The 26215-nt window shown below is 42.6% G+C and overlaps 1 protein-coding gene across 5 annotated transcripts in view; it reads right to left on the reverse strand.

Annotated features, from left to right (window-relative positions):
* Positions 1-243: 243 nt before the first annotated feature.
* The window catches only part of HSD17B7 (hydroxysteroid 17-beta dehydrogenase 7), a 121180-nt gene continuing 95208 nt past the window's right edge, over positions 244-26215 (reverse strand). For 4 of the 5 annotated variants that reach the window (XM_072128123.1, XM_072128122.1, XM_072128120.1 and 1 more), the window contains 2 exons: positions 13849-13947; positions 244-446 (listed from right to left, as the gene is read on the reverse strand). In XM_072128123.1, the coding sequence (XP_071984224.1) occupies positions 354-446; positions 13849-13947 (192 nt within the window). In that variant the 3' untranslated portion in view covers positions 244-353. The remainder of the gene's footprint in view (positions 447-13848; positions 13948-26215) is intronic. The other variant, XM_072128124.1, reaches the window with a different exon arrangement.

Raw genomic sequence — 26215 nt, forward strand, 5'->3', positions numbered from 1 at the left:
TCTTTCATATCGGCCTTAAATGGTCCCTTCCAACTATAGGTTTTTGAGAAAATTTGAAACACTTAACCTAAAGTTATAAGTTCCAAATCAAAACCACTTGGATATGGTAAAGAGTTTCAAAGTTATTAACTCATTAAATGACACAAGTCAGGTTTAAAAAAAAAAAAAAAAAAGGTAAAGTCAGGAAGGTGAAAAATGGTCAAGTCATTAGGGGTTAAAATCCAAATAAAGACACAAAACACACTGCATACAGATAATTATTTTAGAGTGGAGGTGATTTAGCAGTTTGGAATCCAGATAAAATTTACATACAACTTATAAAATAAAATATAACTTGATCTTCATTGCTGCTATCATTTTTCAGGTACAAATCTTTTTCGTACTTGTTTCTCCAAGTTCAAAATCTTTTCATAAAAAGAAAGACTGATCGAGTCATCAAGATCCATCTGAATAGGAAAAGAAGTAGATACAAATGTGACAACATGTTTGTCCATAGCCAAGTTTCAACAAAAAATATTTTTTTTAGAACCAAATTCTAAATGCTCTCACACTAATTACCCATGGACTACATAAACAGACAATGGATCAGCACGAAAACAGAGCTTGGAACAAAAAACACCCTTTAAAGCATTAAATATATACAATTTTTTAAATAGTATTTTTATTTGAGCTATAAGCTGATCATACAAGTTTTACACAGTACATATTGACATATACATTGAATACTTGCAGCTACTAATTTTTATACATATGCATACACTGTAGTAAGCTGCAATAGTAACATACAATCACAGCCATACGAAAGATGAGCGAACATACTCGTTCGAGCTTGATGCTCGTTCGAGCATTAGCGTACTCGAAACTGCTCGTTGCTCGGACGAATACTTCGCCGACTCGAGAAAATGGCATCTCCCGCCGTTGTGATTTTTGGCGGCCAGAAACAGAGCCAATCACAAGCCAGGAGACTCTGCACTCCACCCAGCATGACGTGGTACCCTTACACGTCGATAGCAGTGGTTGGCTGGCCTGATCAGGTGACCCTGGAATAGACTAGTCCCTGCCCGCGCTGCTCGTATCATTCTCTGTCTGGATGCCGCTAGGGAGAGAGCTGCTGCTGGTCAGGGAAAGCGTTAGGGTGTTCTATTAGAATAGTGTTAGGCAGGAGTGATTCTACAAGAACCCAACAGCCCTTCTTAGGGCTACAATAACATTTTATTTTCCTTTTTTTTGGTTTGCCTGTGGCTGGGCTTGCTGCCATTAGTAGTGCAGCTAGTACCATATTGTGACTAATTTGCAGGGAGACTTGCTACCATTGTGTTTAGCTCTTAGTGACACACATATCCACCTTAAACACCGAAGTGGGACAATTTATTAGGGGTTTGATTAGAATTAGGCAGAGTCTGCTGATTTATTTTTTTTTTACCTTTATTTCTTTTTATAACTCAAAGTCATCAGGCACAGCACAAAATCCAGTTGTGTGCTGTCAGTGTAGGTTAGAAACTAGCCATAGCAATAGGATAGCATCGTTTTGATAAAAAATAAATTAAAAAAAATAAACAAAAAAAAAAAAAAGTAAAGTTTACACTTTAATTTGGAAAATATTTAACCCGAGGGCTAGGGGTAGAGGACGAGGGCGTGGGTGTCCAACTACTGCAGGGGTCAGAGGCCGTGGTCCTGGGCGGGGTGAGACACCACCTGCTGATGAGGGAGCAGGGGAATGCCGCAGAGCTACACTGCCTAGGTTCTTCATGTCTCAAGTTACTGGGACTCGTGGTAGAGCACTGTTGAGGCCAGAACAGTGTGAAGAGGTGATGTCGTGGATTGCGGACAATGCTTCTAGCCATTTGTCCACCAGTCAGTCTTCCACACAGTCCACCCATGTCACCGAAATCAGCACTCCTCCAGCTCCTCCACCTCAGCCTCCTTCCCCCCAGTCTGCCCCCTCCCAGCAAAATTTGGCATTTGAACCGGCATACTAAGAGGAACTGTTTTCTGGACCCTTCTAAGCGACAGCAGGCGGTGCTCAAACTGCTGAGCCTAGGCGATAAAAGGCACACCGCCCAAGAGCTATTACAGGGCATCACGGTGCAGACCGATCTGTGGCTGGCACCGCTGAACCTGAAGCCAGGCATGGTTGTGTGTGACAACGGCCGTAACCTGGTGGCGGCTCTGCAACTCGGCAGACTGACACATGTGCCATGCCTGGCCCATGTGTTAAATCTCATAGTTCAGCGTTTCCTCAAGACATACCCCAATCTGTCTGATTTGCTCACGAAGGTGCGCCGCATCTGTGCGCATTTCAGGAAGTCCAGCACAGATGCTGCCACTCTCAGGGCAGCGCAGCGCCGCCTCCAACTGCCCGCTCACCGACTTTTGTGCGACGTGCCCACGAGGTGGAATTCAACATTAACCATGTTATCCAGAGTTTACCAGCAGCGCAGAGCGATTGTAGACTGCCAGATGTCAACTTCCACCAGAACTGGAAGTCAGGTCAGTCAGCTTCCTCAAATATACAATGAGGAGTGGACGTGGATGTCTGATATCTGTCAGGTGCTGAGTAACTTTGAGGAGTCAACACAGATGGTCAGTGGCGATGCCGCCATCATCAGCCTCACCATCCCGCTGCTTGGCCTGTTGAAAAACTCTCTGGCTATCAACAAGGGAATCTTCTTCCCCCGTCTCTTGTGACGAGCGCATAGCTTCCGACTTCATGCTGACCAAAGCACCCTTAGGTCTGTTTCTCAGCGCATATCGGAGGAGGTGGAGGAGGATGAGGAGGAAGAGGAGGAGAATGTTGGCGAGCTAGAAGAGGGGACCATTGTTCAGTCCTTCACTGTTCAGCGTGTATGGGCAGAAGAAGAGGAGTTGGAGGAGGAGGAAATGGGCAGTCAGGCCAGTGAGGGGAGTGAATTCTTGCGCGTTGGGACTCTGGCGCATATGGCAGATTTCATGCTAGGCTGCCTATCCCGTGACCCTCGCATTCAAAGAATTTATTCCAGCACCGATTACTGGGTATTCACTCTCCTGGACCCACGGTACAAGCAAAATCTTTCCACTCTCATCCCTGGAGAGGAAAGGAGTGTGAGAATGCATGAATACCAGCAGGCCCTGGTGCACAAGCTGTAACAGTATTTCCCTTCTGACAGCGCTAGCGGCAGAGGGCGTACTTCTGCGGGACAAGTATCGAGGGAGAGTAGGCGAGCAGGCAGCTTTTCCAGCACTGGCAGGGGTACGCTTTACAAGGCCTTTGCCAGTTTTATGTCACCCCAGCAAGACACTGTCACCTGTCCCCAGTCTCGGCAGAGTAGGGCTGATCTTTACAGAAAGATGGTGAGGGAGTACGTAGCTGACCATACCATCGTCCTAAATGATCACACAGCTCCCTACAACTACTGGGTTTCAAAGGTGGACATGTGGCACGAACTGGCGCTGTACGCCTTGGAGGTTCTTGCCTGCCCTGCTGCTAGCGTGTTGTCCGAGCGGGTTTTCAGTGCAGCTGGTGGCATCATCACCGATAAGCGTACACCCCTATCGACTGACAGCGCTGACAGGCTGACGCTTATCAAGATGAATAAAGCCTGGATTTCTCCGGATTTTCATTCTCCACCAGGTGAAAGAAGCTCAACCTGAATAATGTATGCACTCCTCCTCCTCATTGTCCTCCTTCTCCTCCTCTTTGTACACTAAAGCAGAGGAAACTGGCTATTTTTTGCCAGGGCCAACTGGCTCTAGCTATAGTACTCTATGTATTTAATTTTTCAGGAGGACCATCTACCTGCTCCTCTGGTTTGAAAACTTTTTTGGACTGCCACATACAGGCACTATCCAAATTAAATTGTCTCCATTGCTACCTCCACACGTCATCGCCATAGCTGCCTCCAAAAGTCGTCCATATAGCTGCCTCCATACATGGTCTCCTTATCAAACGAACTGTGTCAGGCAGAATTTTGGGTTGTTTTCATGGATTCCACATCAAACTTGTTAACTTTGTCGCCACCCTGCTGTGTAATCCACAAAATATACTGGCAAACTTTTATCATTTACCGATATTATTTCAGCGCTTCTTGAGCATCTGTTTACATTCCCCTCACCCGCCATATCCCAAACTTATAAGAACGCTACTACACTTGATCTTATACAAAAGGTTCTTAGAAGTGCTGTTTGGGGAGTAGCCGAGAGACAGGGGCTTGGACTGGTGAAAGCTCGCCTGGCAGCGGAGCGCCAGCTCCATCTCAAGATCCAACTAACATAGTTTTAACTGCAGCACCTTTAATCTACTACTAGTTCACTGCCTCCATACATGGTCCCCTTATCAAACGAGCTGTGTCAGGCAGAATTTTCAGGTGTTTCACCAGATACATAGTGGAACTCGGCCCATCTGTCGCCGCCATGCTGGAGACCTGAAGTTGCAATCATAGCAGCGCAATATGGATGCCCCATACTGTCGCTCTTAATCATGGAACCATTTCCGTAAAAACAATTAAAAATAGAACCACTATGCTATTCCATTATTCCTAGGTGAAATATTCAAACGACCCGGCCTGCTTTGAAAATGATAATTTTTTCAAAGTAAACGCTGCTGGCCCCCAGGCCCATTTTGGGTGGGGATGAGCCGAGAGATAGGGGCTTGGACAGGCGAAAGTTCATCTGGCAGTGGACCGCCAGCTCCATCCCAAGATTAGGCAGCCTCAGAGGCATGCATGCTGCCCCTGCTGTTTCCTTTCCATTTTGCCTCCACGATCCTCCACAGCATCCACCAATGTCTCATTTCAACTCTCTAAACCCCAGACGCTGGAGCACGAGAGGATATGCAGCACATCATCCCCTTATCAAACGAGCTGTGTCAGGCAGAATTTTCAGGTGTTTCACCAGATACATAGTGGAACTCGGTCTATCTGTCGCCGCCATGCTGGAGACCTGAAGTTGCAATCATAGCAGCGCAATATGAATGCCCCATACTGTCGCTCTTAATCATGGAAGTCGTCTCCATGGCTGCCTCCACATGTCGTCCCCTTATCAAAAGAGCTGTGTCAGTGACCAAGTTCCATAACGTATCTGGTGAAACACCCGAAAAATGAGCCTATGTCACCACCATGCTGTGTTATCGACTAAATATACTGTCAACCTTTTGTTCACATAGGAAATCATTTCAGCGCTTCTTGCTCACCTCCTTTGGTGAAGCCTGAGTCCATTTAGGGTATGTCGCCATGACACTCTCTAGCCTGCCGCTGCCTCTGCATGCCGTCCCCTATAGTGTCAGGGTCAATTATTGCATGTTTTAGATGCTATCTAGCCTCATTCGTTCACTCTGTCATGGCCATGCTGTTGCCCATAATTTTGGCATAATGGTGCGATTAAGCAGCCTCAGAGGCATCCATGCATGCTGCCCCTGCTGTTTCCTGTCCATTTCCGTGGTGTTTCCATCCTTTTCTGAGGTTCCCAGGTGTTTTGCCAAGCTTCCCTGTGCAGAGCCTTGGTCTCCTTGAAAAATGCTCGAGTCTCCCATTGACTTCAATGGGGCTCGTTATTCGCGACGAGCACTCGAGCATCGGGAAAAGTTTGTCTCGAATAACGAGTACCCGAGCATTTTAGTGCTCGCTCATCTCTAAGCCATACCAATTGACTTAATAAACAAACATTGAACCAAACATAACACATTGGAACATACAGAAGCATAATTGCTAAGCAAGCCTTTTCTTTATTTCTATCTGTTTTATATAACTATTGCATTCCCGTGTCATCTTGCGGATGGTTAAACATAATATTTCTTACATAAACCTTCATTAAATGCAGCTGCTCTCTAGTGTGCAACTATTGTTTATTCTGCTTGTAAGTTCCATAAATTCAGGAATTTTGGTGGACTCTATAATTTCGCTATGAGAGTTATTGCTGTGTTAACGTAAACCTAGCTGATAGATCAAATCCTGTCATTTCTACTTATTTTCCTAAAAGCATTGTAACAGACTTCATTTCAAGATGGCGCCGACATAGTGGATTATAACCAAAACATCAGGACTAAAGAATTTTGGGAATGTACTATTATGACGTGAATGTGCGACAGCAGAGAAGCTCTCCAATCAAAACGACGTCTGATATTGTTATGCTTTCTATGCTCCTCCTGGTCTAGCTCTTTTTCCTATTCTTTCTATATACATCTTGCACGGGGCATGAGTGAGACTTGAATCAGCAAATTAGTCATTATTTGCTTATTTTTACAATTGATTAGAAACACACAATTGAGGCACATTAAAAGAGGATGTCTTAAATCCTACCCCAACAGCTGTGGTATGAAAGACTACTGTCCTATCTTCTATACAGTACAGTAATATAACCCCAACAACACTATCTTAGTTCTGGTTTAAGCTGCACCTGAGTTTTCAGTACATTCTGCAAGAGTTTAGCCAATGGTGTCCACAATTTCTTTATCTTTGGACATTTCCAAAATATATGCACAATTGTGCCTTTTTGTGTTATGCTCCTCGGATACTGTAGGAAAAAAAAAAGAGCCAATCTGGTCGGGGTAAAATACCAACGATAGAACATCTTTGGCCTTTTTTCTAGATGAAGGGCACATTTGGATATAGACGTTATAATTTGGAAAGAGTTTACCCATTTATTCATATCTATAGCCATTTCTAGATATTTTTTCCAGTGAGAAATACAGGTCATAGGATCTTTAGGTTTTTCTTCTTTAATGGCTTTATATTCTATAGAAATACCTTTTTCAGTTTGATAGGGTTAAGAAAGGATAGTTCGAAGGCGTTTTTAGGGGTCAGGCATTGCTTTGGTATAGAGAGTATAAAATTCTGAGATATTTATAAAAGTCTCTACTAGGGATATCAAATTTGTTTCTAATTTCCTCATAGCAATATAGAGGTTTTTTATCCCACAGATCTGAAACTCCATTTATCCCATTATTAATCCAGTTTTTAATATCTAGATCTGGTACAAAATATGTCAAAAATTCACACGGTAAATTCCATATAGGTAGGGAGAATAGATTTGCATCTGGAGTCTATAATTGCACACATAGAGGAGCATTTTCCGAGGCATCAAGGTGGAAACTTAATATTTTTATCAAATTAAAATCACCCCCATTAAACCTCTTTAGCCCCTTGCCAATGTGTGCCGTACTGATGGGGAGCGGGTGCATGGATGGAGAGGGCTCACAGGCTCAGCCCTCTCCATAGCCAGTAAGTCTTTGCTTTATAGTGCAGTTATCAGTTGTTACCCCTTTTATGACCCCTGACTGCTTCAAAAAGATGTGCATTGGTGAAAATCGTTGTTTCCTGTGACATCATGGGGGAGCGGCTATCAGTGGCCATGACAGCCTCTGGTCTTCCGAAGACCCAAGGCTATCTCGTTTTACCCATTCATTACAATGTCTGAGGGATTTGAAAAACAGTAAACATTTTTAAAAATAGTTTTAAAAAAATTATAATAAAATAACCTAAAAATTAAAAATCACCCTGCTTTCCTAGAAGTCATATAAATATAAATAAACAGTAAAAATCATAAACACATTAGGTATCGCCGTGTTCAAAAAAGCCCGATCTATAAAAACATAACTGTTTTTCACTGCGTTCAACCCCATAACGGAAATTAGGACCCGAAGTTGAAAATGGCCCTTTTTTGCCATTTAAAAAAAAAAAATTATAAAAATTCAATAAAAAGTGAAACAAAAAAGTTGTTCAGTCCTAAAAATTTAAGAAATAAAAACGTCAGCAAAAGTTGCAATAAATTACACTCCCCACAGCTCCGTACACCAAAGTGTAAAAAGTTATTAGCGTCAGAAGATGGAAAAATCCCCCCCAAATTATAATTTTTGTAAATTTATAAAAACATTATAAAACCTATACAAATTTGTTATCCCCGTGATTGCACCGACCCAAAGAATAAAGTAGACAAGTCATTTGGGGTGCACAGTGAAAGAAGTAAAAACCAAGACCACAAGAAAACGGCGCGAATGCGTTTTTTCCACCATTTTCAGTGCATTTAAAATTTGTTTCCCCGCTTTTCAGTACACGGCATGGAATATTAAATACCGTCACTATGAAGTGTAATTTCTAACGCAGAAAACAAGCCATCACAGAGCTCTTTACGAGTCAAAAATTCAAAAAGTTATAGATTTTTGAAGGTGGGGAGTGAAAAGTAGAAATGAAAAAACAAAAAAGGCCCAGGTCGTTAATGTATCCCAATGTCTAAAAATGCCTGACCTTTTTTTACACATAAAATGCCTAAATTTGTAAAAAAGTTTTAGGGGTTTTATAAAGATTGTAAAGTTTCACACATTAAACACTTCATAGTATCATAGTAAATACGGATGAAAAAAGACACTTGTCCATCAAGTTCAACCAAGGAAGGGTAGTGATTGCATGAAGAAGGGATTTAGGGGAAACAATTCTATATAACATAACCATCAATGTTATTTAGGAGTAAAAAGGCATCTATACCCTTCTTGAAGCTCTCTGCTGTCCCTGCTGTGACCAACGCCTGAGGCAGACTATTTCACAGATTAACAGTTCTCATAGTAAACAAACTCTGTCGCCTCCAGTGATTAAACCTTGATTTCTCCAAACGGAGACAGTGCCACCTCATCTTTTGATTTGATTTAATCTGAAACAACTTACCACTAGAGATGAGCGAGAATACTCGTCCGAGCTTGATGCTCGTTCGAGCAATGGCGTACTCGAAACGGCTCATTGCTTGGACGAGTATTTCACCTGCTGGAGAATGAGCTTTCACTTAAGGATCATTTATTGTCAATACACCATCACAGTAATACACACATTTGCGATTGATGGCAGTCAATGCAAATCTACTTCTGAGAAGTTAGCAGATGTATGGAAACATATGAAATGTGTTCTTCACACAAATTGTTCTTCACATACTATTGTGAAGAACACCTTTCTGCACTCATGTCTTCTGATAAGTTAGCAGATGTATGGAAACATCTGCAATGTGTTCTTCACACACTATTGTGAAGAACACCTTTCTACACTCATGTTTTCTGCTAACTTGTGAAGAACACATCTCTTCATATGTGTGAAGAACAACAATACAGTGAAGAGCCAACTGATGTGCACCATATTCTTTGTTTCAGGAATATGTACAATGGAATAGAATAAAATAATAGATATATCTTTTATCCTGTCAGTCTAACTGTTCTGTTTAACACGGGTCATTCTCCTTTTTGAAGTTCCACGAATATTCCATTGAATAAAAATAACGCTAGCTGTCACATACTCCAGTATATAGTCTTTTACTAACTCTTCCAATATTTTCCCCACAAAGGAAGTTAAGCTTACAGGCCTGTAATTGCCTGGTGAAGTTCTAGAGCCCTTTTTATGTTTTGGCACCACATTTGCCTTGCGCCAGTCACTTGGCACCACACCAGACTTTAAGGAATCCCTGAAGATTTTAGAAAGGGGTACAGCAATAACAGTTCTTTAAGAACTCTGAGGTGTAACCCATCTGGTCCAGGAGCCTTGTACACATTGATTTTATTGAGCTTAGATTGGATCATGTCTACATTCAGCTAGTCTAGTACAGTATATTACAGGATGCATGACCCACACTGGCACCAACCACGTCAGAAGTTCTTTCTTCTATCGTGTAAACGGAGCTAAAAAACCTATTAAGTATCTCAGCCTTTTCTGGGCCCATTGATAAACCCAAAGAGGATCTTTATTAATCGATCTAACCAGGAAACATTTACCCTGAGGAACTATGTAAATTGTCGCACCTGCAACGTCGTCTATGTGCTCATTTGTCCATGGAACAAGGTGTATGTGGGGCAGACTTCCCAAGAGCTACACAAGAGGACACAACAACACCTCTCCACAATTGCCAATGCAACCTCTCACTTTCTTCAGGACAAACCGCTCTCCATGGTGGCAGACCATTTTAGGAGACACCATGCGGGTAAGACGGCGGGGATTCAAATAGTGGGCTTGGATTGGGTGTGTCCCAACTCTCGTGGCGGGGATATTACCCCGGCCCACCTATGTTGCGAGAGTCTATGGATCTTTACCCTGGGGAGTTTAGCACCCAATGGCCTAAATGAGGATCTTTTATTTACGGGATTCTATAAACCCTTATAAGTCACCCCTAGACTACCTGTGTTCGTTGTATTCCCCAGAATAATTTATATGCTCCTCCCTTGTTGTCGCTATTTTTAACCGGTTATCCATATATGTATATTTTCTCGTTGACTTTTGTTCTATATTTCATTTACCTTAGCTTATTTTTTCTTTCTTGTTTCCTTCTCTCCTCCCTTGTCACATTATGTCATATTTCACCCCTTTTTCTCCTTTTCCTTTTCCCCCCCATTCTTTTCTTAAATCTTTTTTATAACAGATGTCCAACCTGATCAATTGGCCTCTAGCCAGCGTTATTCTACAAGCACATATATATAGTGGTAAGACTTTTTATCCCTTTATACATCTTTTTTCACATTGGGCATAACACTTTGGGATACCTATCATATGTATTATTTTTAGGTGTCTCTTGTGTGTCTTACCCATCTCCTTCTTTGTTGATATGGGTTATACATACCCTCCTAATCTCTAAATCAATACTTATTGTACTACCATGTGCCCCTTTTCTTACTTTAAATTAAAACGCTAGACAATGGATGGGCTATAAACCCTCCCTTTTTTGGTCTACTTTTGGTGCACATTGACTTTCGGGCGGCTACTGTCTGTCACATTTACTCACGTGTAGATTTCTGCAGATCTTATATGTTATGCCTATTTTCGCTCATGATTTTTGATTTGTTACATGTATTTTGGATCCTCTACTCCAGAGGCATCTGTACTTATAATACTCGCTTAATATCCACTCCTCGCAACTTAGCAGTTACTGGCTACCATCTTATTTTAATATCGGCGATACCTGTCTTTGAAGCAGTGTTTATTTGGCTAGCATGCTTCGTGTATACTTCGAATAGTGAAATTGCTTTACAGAATGGATGCCTGTGGATATACATTTGATTTTATTATTTATTTTATTGATATACTTTTCCTTTTTTCATGTTGCTATATATGAACATATTTGTCTGTTAGGGTCATAATGCGTGATAATACTCTTTAGGCTTGGTACAGCCTGTATTTGTACCTTATAATTTAGAACGTTATGTACTCTATTGCCTATTGTTTTGCTGCATAGGCGCTACTATTCGCTTAATTGGGATCGTCTCTTGTACTTCTACTGCTTTACTATTAAGCAATAAATAGCTATTTTCTTTATTTATGATTAGTTCATCTTCTTCTTCTACTAGTGTGCATTTAGGGACTTTTTCACAGTACTCCTTTCATGTCTTTGTTCGTTTGCGGTATTCCGTCTCGGGCTGTTTCACAGCTCTACATAGTAAATGTGTATTCATGATGTTTATGTCCTGTACTTATTACAGGCTCGACAACCTACTATATATTTTTCTAGCTATTTTTAATCACGTGTGCATACCCCCCCTTTTTTTTTTGGGGGGGGGGGGGGATATACGTTTCTATCCACAATACATAAATAATCATCTTTTACACCTAGATCTAGGTGGATAGCCAGAATAATTTTCTAGGTGGACGGACTTAGTATATATATTTTTTATTTCTTTTTTTTTTTTTTTATTATTCCATTCTACTATTTTTCCTTCTGCATGGTGTTGACATATATGTTTGGGTAGCGAAGATCCACGAAGAGAGGTCCCGTTCTGGAAGGCGCTGTCACACTCAGAGAATGGACCTTAGTGGTATATCCATAAAAGCAATTTTAATAAAAAGTAAAGGGTAAAACACTACGCGTTTCGGCTTCGGGCTGGAGCCTTCGTCAGGTGGTATGTAATTTTCCACCTGACGAAGGCTTCAGCCTTTATGACATGCTCCATTTTTCACTAAACCACGTGAGAAATATTCTACTATATATTTCTCTTACCAAACGAAATACACTTGAATCCTCTGCGTTTTTTGTCTCCCATTGGCCACGTTGATGCATACCTGTGGATCCCCACATTAACGCATTCAACGTCAGCCCTCCATTTATATATGTTTGGGTGAATTGTATACATACTGTATTGTTCTTTATGAATTGTAAAATGCACAGACATGAATTAATTAATCTTATCTGCAGCAGGCTACTTTCTTTGTGTGAATATTTCTTTATTCGAGATACTTACGTACTATTGCCGGCCACACACTGCTCCATAGCGCATGCGTGCACGTGATCGAACTCAGATCATGTAACAGAGTGGTCACGTGACCGCAGATCGCGGGCACTTCCACTACTGCGCGGATGGTTTAGCCACCTTCTTAAAGGTTGGACTTGATGGACTTGCGTCTTTTTCCAGCCTTATATACTATGATATACCGCTCGATATGGATTTGCAGCTACTAATTAAACTAATTGACCTTTTGTTGCTTCTGGGGATGGGGGCCTCTATATATAATCAGGACATCACAAGATATCTGCACCCCTGAGGAAGTCACCGAGTAGGTGACGATACGCGCGGGGTCTGCTTACCCCCTCTCTCTCTGCCCATACCTGCCTGCCTCAGGTGACCGTCAGATTTATATTTTTTGAATGCCTTCTTTTTCTCATTAATTAGCCTTTTAATAGTAGCTGTAAGCAACTCGAGGTGTAATCTAGCCCATCTATACTTGTTACCTATTGGAATAAATTTAGAAGTTGAATGACCCAGGATAGATTTGAATTTCTCTCTTTTAACATTAGTATCATCATTTGACAGAATCTGATTTTCTGGAATTTCTGGAAATTAGCCCTCTTAAAATTCAAAGTTTTCGATTTTCTCTCCTGTTTCTGCTTTTTACAGTTTAAGAGGAAAATAATTATATTATGATCGCTGTTCCCAAGGGGTTCCAAGACACTGACATTTTGGACAATCACCGCATTGTTAGAAATCACAAGGTCCAACACTGCATCACCTCTTGTGGGATCTTCTACAAGCTGCACCATAAAAATATTGTCACGGCGAGGATGCTGCCGCCTCGTCACGTGACGTGGGGTGCAACTGTACGGGTTAATTTAGCCTACTCAAACTTGTGCTCACCTTTCACTGAGGACAAAAAATTGAGCATAAATCACACCTCATACAGCTCCAGCACCAAACCCGCTGCCACCACTTATTGCATTTATACCGGGACCAATAACTATTCCACTCTACATTAACTCTTGCTCTCAAGCAGTCACCTTGTCACACCACTAGACATGCACACTCAGCACTCTAGCAGTGACACAGCTAACCACACTTTACAAGGCTATGAGTTCACAGAGCATAGAGTTGTTCAGTGCATAAAAAAAAAGTTAAAAACAAAAGAATTACAAAATAAAATGACACAAAACACAGCACAACAGTTATAATTCCCTGAAGGTAGGAGAAATATGGAACACACCCAGCTTGTCAGGCAGCCCCCATTCTCAGTTTGGTCCAGGTTTCAGAACCTCCCATTTATTAATTAGTCCACAGGGTCATTCAAGATTTGGCAAAGTGTTAATGAGGGGGAGAGTCCAGGAATATTTAAACAGATTCTTTGGTTTCCAAATCCCTATATGCAGGGATGGGGGTAGGTGTGGAGAAGAGGTGACGAAATGGCTTTTGAGGTCATCACAGAACAGTTTATCACGTTGTAAGGATCTCCAGGATGTTGTAAACGAGGCCTGGACGCTTCAATAGATGCCATATATTTCAACAAAGTTTGTAATTGTATAATCTTATACATCTTATACATAATATCTCCTAGACAAATATCCTGCAGAAAGTTGATAAAATGTCTCCCCTTCACAGACGAAGAAGAGCCCTGACCCCACTTGCATCATTATGAATAGCAATTTACTAACCTTTAGTGGTTTAACGTAACTATTTCCAAATCCGGAGGTGCAGCTATGATATTTTGCCAATGGATCAAGAGATTCTGGATTCTGACTATAAAGCCACAGCTGAAAAAAGCCCAAAAAAACTTACATTGATATTTTGTAAACTAAAAATAAATTAGCATAACTAAATCAGTGGAAAACAATATTAACCCTCTACGCACACAGGACATACGATAACGTCCTCGTGCTAGGGGGGGGGGGGGAGTGGTGTCTAAATGCACAGCAGTTGTCGGCTGTTTAACCCCTATGGGCCTTTAGAATGCGGTCCCATTTTTCAAACCTGTCCTGTGTCACAAGTGGTTACAGCTTTGGAACGTTGTAAGATATCCAGGGGATTGTAAGATTATTTTCTCATGACACATTGTACTTCAAATTAGTTTAAAAATTTGGATTAAAATTTGTGTGTTATGAAAAAAAAAATAATAATTTGGCACAAATTTTGAAATATTCTACATTTCAAAGTTCTAAAATCTCTACTTTTGATGCAGATAGTCATAGCTCCCAAATAAATTCATAACTTACATATCCCAAATGTCTGCTTTATGTTAGCATGGTTTTTTAAGATTCCACATATTTTACTAGAATGTTATAAGGCTCATAATTTGGTTGCCATTTTTCACATTTTTTTAGAAAATCAGTAAAACCTGTGTTGAGATGGACATGCTCAACTTTTTTTTTTTAAATCAAAGATCATTTTATTAACGCAGATATCTCAGAGTAAATTACAGCTTTACATTTCAAGCATATTACAAACTGCATCAAAAAGAAGATAATGATAATACAATAAAACCCACCCCTTTTCCTCCCCAGAACCCTTTCCCTCCCTGTGATCTGGTCCACCGTTACAATCTTCCTAACCCACTCCCTCCTGTCCCCTCCTCCACTAGGATACCCCATCATTTCTAAACTCCTACCACTCCCCCTGGTCTGGCCCGCATCCAGCTCCGCGACAATTCCTCCGATGCCATCCCCGGACATTAAAGCCACTTTCCCCACTGCTTCTCAAATTTATCCACCGTACCTCTTCTCACATACACCTTCAGCTCCAACCATATGGTATTATTCAAAAATTTCTGCACTTCCCTCACCCTCGGCGGGGCAGCATCCAACCAGTGCATGGCAATAGATTTGTGCACCTGATATAACACCTTAGCTATCGCCAGCTGTTGTTTTTTATTAACCTCGAGCTCTCCCACAGACCAACATACACACTTTTGGATTCCTTGGCACCTCCACTTCAAACACCCTGTGTATCATTTCCAGCACTCTGTTCCACAGGTCATCCAACTCTCTACATGTCCAGAACATATGTAGATCGTCTGCTTCCTCCTCTGAACACCTTGGACAGCAGGCATCCCCCCTCAAACCCATCCTTTGCAACACCTGTGGCGTCCTGTACACTCTATGGAGTAAGAACAGCTGCGATCGCCTCTGCGCCACATTTATAGACAGCGTACTTGGAGATGACAATACTTCCCCCCATTCCTCGTCCTCCATGCTCCCGACTCTCTCCTCCCACTTTCTTCTCACCCCTGCCATTGGGTCCCCCAACACCTTACCCAGTAAGACCATATATACAAGAGATATTAGCCCCCTCATATGCTTAGCAGACACTACCCCCTGCATCACTTTAATGGAAGAGAACATCACTTCCTCAGGGCCGAATTGAGCCTGCACAGCGTGGCGAATCTGAAGGTACTGAAAGAACAATGAACGGGGTAGCTCAAATTCATCAACCAATTGCTGAAATGATTTCAGTACAGACTGGTCATATAATTGTGCAAGCATTTTTATTCCCTGCTGTTTCCACCCTTGCATACCTTCCAGCATATATATTTCCCCCAGGTACGGGTTATCCCATAAAGAGGTATATTTTGTAATGGGCCCTATTTCCATTATCTTCTTATAAGTTCCCCATATTTTCTGAACCAAGAGCACTGTCGGGTGTCCCCTAGCTACTCTCCCAAAGACCCCTGCCTCCAAAGCCGCCATTGGAGACAATGGACCACAGAAATGCTGCAGAACCCTCGGACACCATGACTCCGAGCCAGGCATATCCCACCCCCCGAGGTGCTGACATTGTGCTGCAAGGAAATATACCCATGCATTTGGGATTGCCAGACCTCCCTGGCCCTTAGGAAGCTGTAACTTTTCCAACTTAATTCTGGGGACCCCCTTCTTCCAAATCAAGTCCCTAAACAAGCTATGTATCCTTCGGAACCAAAACTTCGGAATCCAAACTGGTGCGTTGTGTAATATGTAGAGTAATTGTGGCATTAAAATCATTTTAATGAGGTTGGATCGGCCCAGCGCCGATAAGGGTAGTTTATTCCACACCAACACTCGGGACCTCATTCTGCCCAACAGAGGGGCCAAGTTCAAATCTATATAAGCCGCCAAAGATATTGTGACCCATATGCCCAGGTATTTAAATTTCTCCACCACCGGTATCCCCCACCTCTGCATGCCGGTAGAACTAGATGCCCGTAAAGGTAGTAATGCTGACTTCGTCCAATTAATGCGCAGCCCTGAGAAGTCTCCAAATTGAGATAAGAGGTTCATTACCGTGGGCAAGCCTCGGTCTACTCCAGCCAGGAAAAGGAGCATATCATCTGCATATAATGCGATCCGTTCCTCCCCCCCGGTATATCTAAACCCTGTTAAGTCTGGGTGCTGTCTTATCAGGCAGGCCAAGGGCTCAATAGCCATAGCAAATAATAGTGGGGACAACGGGCATCCCTGCCTCGTACCCCTTCGCAGGCACAGGCGTTCAGACACCATTCCATTAACTCGGACACAAGCTACGGGAGCCCTATATAACATCTGCACCCACTTTATAAAATGTGGCCCAAAGCCCAGTTTCCTCAGCACTGCCCATAGGTACTCCCATTCTATACTATCAAAGGCTTTGGCGGCATCTAAAGATAGCACCGCCGCCTCCTCCGCCACCTCCTGATGTACTTGTAGATTTAAAAACAAGCGACGTATATTAATAGCCGTGGATTTGGATGGGATAAATCCCGTTTGGTCGTGATGTACTACAGTCCCTATTATCCTGCTCAGCCGATTGGCTAATATTTTCGCCAGAATCTTAATATCAGACGTTAGCAAGGAGACCGGTCTATAGGATTCAGGTACTTGGGCCTCCTTCCCTTCCTTCAGAAGCACCACTATCAATGCCTCATAACATGAGGCAGGAAGACAGCCTTCATCAAAGCATTCCTTTAAGGTTTCCCACCACTGAGGTAACAGGATATCCCCATACTCTTTATACATTTCAGCCGGTATGCCATCCATACCCGGGGCCTTCTCATTGGCCATGCCCATAGCCGCCTCCTCAAGTTCTTCCATTGTTATGGGTCCCTCTAACATATCCCGTGCCTCCTGTCCCAATCTGGGCATTGCAATCCCCCCCAAATACTCCTCCACTTGAGCCGTTGAATAGTTAACCCTGGATGCATATAATCTGGCATGAAAAGTTTCAAAGACTCCTAAGATACCCTTAGTGTCTGTAAGCAACTCCCCCTCCTCATTCTGCATAATATGCACAAAGTTATTTTCTTTTTGCCCCTGAGCCATCCTTGCCAACAACCTTCCCGTCTGTTCTCCTTCCGCATAGAATTGCTGCTTCAAGAACATACGTTTATTATCAGCTTGTTCTAAATGGAATTTTGTAAGCTGATGTTGTGCCTCCATCCACACTTTCTCAGTTTCCGGGGTACCACACATAATGTGATTCTCCTCTGACTCCACCACCCTCCTTTGTAGGTCTGCCCCTATCTGCCTAGAAGTCTCCTTGACCTTTTTGATCTCGCTTTTACACCTGTCTCGCAAATATACCTTAAAATAATCCCACAATACCCGTCTAGGCACAGATCCCTCATTAAGGGCAAAGAACTCTCTCAGTTGTTCCTTCATTCGTACCCCTTCAAACAGTTTCAACCAAAACGCATTCAGTCTCCATATCCCACCATTCTTACTCACCACTTCCCTCTCTCCACTTCCATTTACCTGCATCACAACAGGGGAATGATCCGAAAGGGTTCTAGGCAAATACTTCACGTCCATCACCACCGGCAGCACCCTCTCAGAGCCCAGTATCATATCAATGCGCGACATAGTTCTATAAGTAGCAGAGGCACAAGAATACTGACGGACTCCCACATGTCGTACCCGCCACAAATCATGCATACCTAACTCTTCACACCATCTCGCCAGTAATGTGGAACTTGTAATCCCCCCCCCCACTAGGAAACCGGTCAATGCTTTCATCCAATACGGCATTAAAATCTCCCATAATAATAAGTGGTGCCTCCGGTAAAGAGGACAAACGTTCCAATATAGCCCTCAGCGTTACGCTAGAGAAGGGTGGCGGAACATATACCACCACTATAATGCAATCCCAGCGGTATATTCTACAATGCACCCCCACAAATCGACCCTCCGGATCCGCAAAGGAGGCATGGCATCGGAAAGGTACTGATTGTTTGACCAACAAGCTCACGCCTCTCGAATAGGTAGAATGGAATGCGTGAAACCCGTGGCTAATCCACGAACGGTGCAGTACCGACACTGTATCCTTCGTTAAATGCGTTTCCTGTAACCCCATTATGGAAACTGAATGGTCTTTCATATATTTAAAGATGGCCCTTTGTTTATTTGCAGCGCCTAAGCCCCGGACATTCCAGGACGCACAGTAGAAAATCTCACCCATCATATACGACCAGTACATAACTTCTTAGAGACCAGATCACATCCCTCCCCTTGCCCACCCAACTCCCCCCCCCTAAACAGAACTGTAAACCTCCCCTCCGTAGAGGGTACGGGCTATCCTGTAGCCTCCTAGCCCTCAACCAACCCATCACCAGTCTCCTCCTTCCTTTTTCCCTTAAGGTTACCCCTCTAACTGTCAGGGGTTCCCCCAGGGCAGAGTATATCGTCTTAACAGACGAATCACCCATTCTCATAGCTGTAACTTAGCGGATCGCTCCTCCGCTACAATTCCCTTACCCCCCTGTACCTGTGAGAGAAAAAAAAAAAAAAAAAGGGGGGGAGGGGAGGGGGCGGAATAATGCTAGATATAAGCAAAAACAATTATGTAACAGCCGCTTCAAACTTCAGCGGCATTTTCCTCTCCACCCCACTCCAATTCAGATATTATAGAAGGTCCGCTTCCATGCCACAACACTGTCCAATGAATATTAAACCAAACGTATTAGTCCCCTGGTAGCGACCGTGAACCCCACACATTTCCGTGTTCAGGCGTCCTCAGGATTCCCCACAGGTCTTCTCAGCCTTTGCTCATTGATGTCTAGCCAATGAAGTGCAGCTCCGGGTGTTTCAAAAAAATGTGTAGTGTCCAGTGCTACAACTCGTAATTTCGCCGGGTAGAACATTGAATATGGCACTGCGAGCGCCCGCAGGCGTTTCTTTATATCCAGAAACTGCATCCGGCGTCGTTGGACTTCCGCAGAAAAATTTTGAAAAAAAGCAATCCGGGCACCGTTTATCATTATATCCTGGCGCTCTCTGGCTTGACGCAAGATTTTATCTCGATCTTTGTAGTGTAGTAGTTTCACCAGCACGGGACGTGGTGGGCGGCCAGGCGGGCCTGGGCGAGTAGGGACTCTGTGTGCCCTTTCCACCGCAAACAGCGGTGTTAGATTCTCTCTGCCAAATGTTTCCAAGAGCCATTTCTCAAAGTAATCATCCGGGTTCTGCCCCTCCACCCGTTCCGGCACCCCAACTAGCCGCACATTATTTCGGCGCAGTCTATTCTCCAAATCATCCGCCTTTGCTTGAAGGAGCATAACTGCTTGGGAATGATCCCTCACCTCACGCTGTATTGGGGGAAACATCTCTTCCACTTCCAGCAATCGCCCTTCCACTGCTGTGGTGCGTTCTGCCACTTTATGCACATCATTTCTCAAAAGCAAGATGTCCTCTTTAAGGCCCCCCACTTGGCCAGTTAGCTTAAGCAGAGTAGCAGTATTCTGTTGCAGGGCCCTCATCACATCAGCAATCGTTGGTTCAGCAGTTTCCTCCCCCACAACGTGAGCTTCTCCTTGCTCCCCCATCTCCTCCTCACTCTCATCCTCCATCTCCTCCTCTGCGTACCTGGACCCATGAGCAAGGCTCCCCGGTTGTGGATCCGACCGCTTTCCAGGGGTTCTCTCCCCCGACTGCCTTGCAAAGCTGCCGAGGAGCGCTGCTGTCTCTGCACGCAGTCCCTTAGTGCTTCCGCCTGGAGTCCGGGCGCCATCTTGGATCGTGCGCTCGGCATGTTTGTCGGCCGAGCGCTTGTTTCGGGGACCCGTCATCTCCTCAATTCCCTGCTCCGCTTCTTCCGCAGGGCTCCCGGCACCGGACAAACACTTTATTACCCAGGTACAGCGGGGTCAGGATGGTTGTTCAGGCTACTTGCGGAGGAGCGCTCGTGTCCCACGTCCTCCTACATCAAGCGCTAGGCCACGCCCCCGACATGCTCAACTTTTAATTGACTGAAAGGCCAAAATAATAACTAGACTCGTAAATTACCCCATTATGGAAACTTCACCCCTCAAAGTATGAAAAAGCACTTTTAAGAAGTTTGTTTAAGCCTTTAGGTTTTGTTTAGGGGTTAAAACAAAACAGAGGTGTGGTCTACAAATTGTAATTTGTTTGACAATACATTCATTTTGGATGGAAAATTAAACATTTGAAATGGATTAAATAAAAAAAGGCTCCAGAAAGTTTGATTTTTTGGGTTATTTTTGGGCAGTTTAAGTAGTAAAGCGTCCATACCTTATGTCAAACCGCCCACTTCCTGAAAGTGACAGGTACCACGCCTCCTTTGATTCAGAAGTACACGCCCCTTTGATTTAGTCCTATTTCTCTCCCTTTTTTATGGGGTCTCTGTAATGTGAGGGTACCTGGAGGCTGTGCAGAGTGAACCCCCCTTTTATATGATCTGTAGAGAGGCTGTGCAGAGTGAACCCTCTTTTATGTGATCTGTAGTGTTCTTAATTGAAGTATAAATAGAAACCCCCTTTGATTCAGTCCTATTTTGATTCAGCCATAGATTCAGCCATAGATACCCATGCCATTGACATATTTGAAGATCTGGTCTTTCAGGAGCTCTCACAGATACAATCTAGGGGGAGGAACAAGTGGTAACCTTACTAAAGGACAAATCCAGGCCCTACTATCACTGGAGAGAGACCAGGGGATCATTATAAAGCCCTCTGACAAGGGGGGGCAACATAGTGGTCCTAGATAGAAACCAATAGAAGAACATGTGTCTGGCTATTCTTCATGACCCCCTGTGTTACAGAATTCTGGAAGGGGACCCTACACAAGTCTTTGCCATCCAGCTAAATAACATCTTACTGAGAGCCTTGGAGTCTGAACTGATCAGTGAACAAGAACAGAAAGTTTTGATGCCTAAATATCCTACAATCGCCACATTTTATGGCCTACCGAAGGTCAATAAGGGCTATCCCCCCTTTAAAGGGCCGCCCCATTGTGTCTGGGATAAACAGCTTGACACAAGGGATAAGCACACACGTGGATACGATCATGAGACCTTTTGTGACTGCTCTGCCATCGTTCGTCCGTGACACAATGGACGTGCTTAGAAGACTGGAGGACATTAGTGTCCCTCCAGGTACTCTTTTAGCGACCCTAGACGTGGAGGCTTTATATAGCTCCATTCCGCATGAGAAAGGCATCATGGCATTAAAACATTACTTGTGGATACAAGAGGGACGCATCTGGCTGGGCACAATCAACTGATTGTGGACCTAATGCAATTCATTCTGGAACAATTACTTTCTGTTCGATGGGCGCTTCTTCCACCAGCTCACGGGGACTGCAATGGGGAGCTCTGCGGCTCCCACATATGCAAACCTCTTCCTGGGTTGGTGGGAGGAGCGCTTTGTGTTCACAGAAGGGATGGAGACATTGACATTGCATATCCTTTTATGGACTAGATTCATCGACGATGTCCTGATTTTGTGGACGGACACGACAGGAGCCTTTGGGGACTTTGTCAAAATCCTGAATGAAAACCCCACAGGGCTAACATTCACGTCAGAATTTCATGACGATAAGTTGCCCTTCCTTGACCTAAATATTAGGTTACAAGGGGATGGAACTCTGAGAACGTCAGTGTATCGAAAACCCACAGCATCAAACAGCCTCCTGTCCTGATAAGCCACCATCCTCCATCCTTAAAACGAGGTATACCAAAGGGACAGTTCCTCAGAATGAGGAGGAATTGTTCCCAGGAAGAGGATTTTAACATTAAGTGTTTGGATTTGGAAAAGAGGTTTATTAGCAGAGCATATCCCAGTAGAGTCAGAGTCGGCCAAGATGAATGCCAAGGCTACTTATAGGACAGATCTCCTATTCCCCAAAAATCGGGAAGAGACAGATAGCTACATTCGTTTGGTCTCGACATTTGACAATCAATCTTCAGCAACAAGAAATATCCTTGATAAATTTTGGCACATTCTCTTGAAAGATGGGGATATTAAGAGCAGACTCACAGAACGCCCAGCCGTGACATATAGAAGAGGGCGGAACTTAAGGGACCGTTTAGTCCATAGCCATCTATCCCCCATTACGGCTGAAAATATTTGGCTGGATAAATGTCGCCTGAAGGACACCTATAAATGTGGCAGATGCAAGAGATGTAAATACATCTGTCAAAGTAAACGTTTTTGTAGTGCGTCTACCTGCAGGTCCTATGAAAATAGAGAATTTGTAAACTGCCGTACAACTGGCGTAGTATACCTTATCACCTGCCCATGCCCAATAATTATGTGGGTAAAACCTTCTGTGAATTCAAAACTCGGATTTTAGAACATATAGGGGACGTTGTGAACTCTAGAGATAAGCCAATCTCGAATCATGAACACCGTTTCCATCATGGTGACCCTCAGTCTCTGGTCTTCCAGGCGATTGAAAGCGTGAGACCTTTACCGAGGAGAGGGGATTGGGACAATAGGATTCAGAGGAAGGAGGCACAATGGATTTTTCGCATGGGATGCGTCAAGCCAGATGGATTTAACAATGCAATCTCATTTGCCCCTTTTATAGAATAACTGTTCTCCCTTCAGTGTTCTGTGTAATATATGTAAAAAGAGACTTAGTCTCGGCATATGTCTGCTAAGGAAGCTTCATTCCGGATTCACTGACCTCTTTAATGCACCTCTAGACCATTCGCTAATAGTAGACTTGATCAGGGATAAATTACTTTGTACCTTTCCCACTGATTGGAGTGACTGTCCGAGCAGATTTACCATTCCGGCCGCTTTTAGCGAACTTTATAGCTTTGCTCTGTCTGATATGTTACCCTCTGTTTAGGTAGCTAGTTTTATGTCTTGGCATACTCCTCAGCTCGGATTGTACTTACTGTAGCGATCCTTCACACTTATTTAGAATGAAGAGACATCGCTCCGCATTAGGCTCCTCCCCCCATTGGTCTGTGATTGGCTGTCTGGCCCTAACCAATGGGACTACAGACTTGCGTCACACGGTGGGCGGGGATGGGTGGAGCCTGCCTCCTTTTAATCTCTGCGTTCTGTCGCCGCGATCAGTGGCTACCATCATAGCTGCCGGCGCCCACCATCAGGACGCAGGCAAAAGTTTTTTATTTTCTCATTTCTGTATTAATTACTCTCCTGATGATCCCTGAAGAATTTGAGAAATATTTGAATATACCTATTAAAGTTATGTATCACAGTAAAGGGGCTTGGTGTAAGAAAACAATGTCCTGAAATATATTTTAACTGTAATTGATGTCCTTTCCAGATACACATGGTACAGCATTTTGAGAGATCTGAGTCACAGCCTGCTAAAAAACAAAATACCTACTGTATGGAACATATTTGTACCATGGCTGAACTAAATATCCCCTCTACAGTTGTGGGTAATTCAACTATGCAAGAGAATCTTAAAGAAATAAAAATGTCACTGATTGAACCATCCGAATCATTCACTCCCACACGCAAAGGACTGTCTATTTCATCCACCCCAACAGTGATAAGTTTACTCCCAAAGAAAAGGGGGCTCCTCTTATTACAAACTGCGTGGCTAACTCTATAATGCAAATGTTTCTACTAGTTTTATACATGCTGATGTAGCATATTGGGTAAGTGTATTTAAACTTGTTGGGTAAGTGTATTTAAACTTCTGTTTTTTTGTGTGAAAAGTATATCCTGTCAGGTACTTCCTGACAGATTTTTCCGTTATCTTCGCACTTTTCTCATGCATCATATTGCATCATACAGTGTAATTAATGTAGGGGCAGTGTGCTAATGGGATCTTATCAGCTGAAAACAGAATACAGGCGGTCCCCTACTTAAGAACACTCGACTTACATACGACCCATAGTTACAAACGGACCACTGGATATTGTTAATTTATTGTACTATAGTCCTAGGCTACAATGATCAGCTGTAACAGTTATCACAGGTGTCTGCAATGAAGCTTTAGTGTTAATCCTGATTATTATGACAACGCAACATTTTTAAAATCCAATTGTCACAGAGACCAAAAAAGTTCTGTCTGGGATTACAATGATAAAATATACAGTTCCGACTTACATACAAATTCAACTTAAGAACAAACCTACAGACCCTATCTTCTATGTAACCTGGGGACTGCCTGTATAAGGACAGAGTGACCCTTAGATTCTAAACTTATTGAGCCTCTCACAGGCTCTTGTCCAGACCTTCTACAGAAAACATAGAAAATTTTATTATTGTTTGCTGTATAAATTTTTGCTCAATATTTAACTTTGTATTAAAGTTATATTAAGCTCTGTGTTACAACATAGTAATATTTCTTTTTATCTGGGATATTGTTTTTGTATCAGATTAATGCAATTGTCTGAATATATTTTATTATTCTTTGCTGTATACATTTTTTTTTGTTCAATAAAACGTTAAACTTTGAGGCGTTTGTTTCATTTTTGTCATTTTATCTATGATTAAACATTATATATAAAAGTAATATTAAAGTTATATTAAACTATGTGTTACAACAAAGATAATACAAACCAAGATCACACACAATTTCATTTAAATTTATACTTCAATTCAATTTATACTTCACTTAAGAACACTAGAAGCATATTAGATAGAAGGGGGAGGAGGGGGGATCACTCTGCACAGCCTCCAGGCATCCACACATTACATCCTATTAGATAAAAGGGGGAGGAGGAATAGGATTGAATCAAAAGGGGGTTTCAATTTATACTTCAATTAAGAACACTGCATTAGATAAAAGGGGGTTCATTCTGCACCCACACATTACATGTGCCATACAACCCAAAGCATTACATACAGAGCACCCCATAAAAAAGGGAGAAAGGGAAATAGGACTGAATCAAAGGGGGGGTTCAATTTATACTTCAATTAAGAACACTGCATTCGATAAGTATACAATTAAAGTTAAATTAAACTATGTGTGACAACCAATATAATATGAATCTGCTACAGACCACATAAAAGGGGGTTCACTCTGCACAGCCTCTCTGCACAGCCGCCAGCCACCCTTTTATCTATGATTAAACAATGTATATAAATGTTATACAAGCCCAATTAAAGTTAAATTAAACTATGTGTGACATCCAATATAATGAATATAATAATAATAAATGAATAATAAATGAATATATAATGAATCTGATACAGATCACATAAAAGGGGGTTCACTCTGCACAGCCTCCAGGTACCCACACATTACAACAACCCTGCACCCTCACATTACAGAAACCCCATAAAAAACGGGAGAGAAATAGGACTAAATCAAAGGGACGAGTACTTCTGAATCAAAGGGGCGTGGTATTTGTCACTTTCAGGAAGTGGGCGGTTTGACATAAGGTATGGACGCTTTACTACTAGTTTACCGTACCATAAAAATAGTATATTATTTGTATTCTATGCATCGCCATGATTAAGAAAACACCTCATTTTTTTCCCAAAATTTTAGTGGTCTCATTTTAGATTGCATAACTTTTTTAATCACTTTTTTGGAGAATTCTTTAAAGGGTATTAATTAAAAATTATCATCTTTTTTGAGGTTGTTTTTTACGGGGTTCACTTAGCAGGTCCAATAACAATTATGTTATTATGCAGATTGTCACGGACATTGCAATACCAAATATTTGGGGATTTTGTGTGTTTTATTAAATTTTACTGAATAAAAACCAATTTGGAGAAAATCTTGTTCATTTTAGCATCACCATCTTTTAATACACAGAACTTTTTAATTTTTCCCCTGACTAAACTGGTTAAGGGCTTATTTTTTGCAAGAAGAGTTGTTTTTTTTAGTGGTCTTAATT

Source organism: Engystomops pustulosus, chromosome 10 (genome assembly GCF_040894005.1).
Source record: "Engystomops pustulosus chromosome 10, aEngPut4.maternal, whole genome shotgun sequence".
Classification (NCBI taxonomy): domain Eukaryota; kingdom Metazoa; phylum Chordata; class Amphibia; order Anura; family Leptodactylidae; genus Engystomops; species Engystomops pustulosus.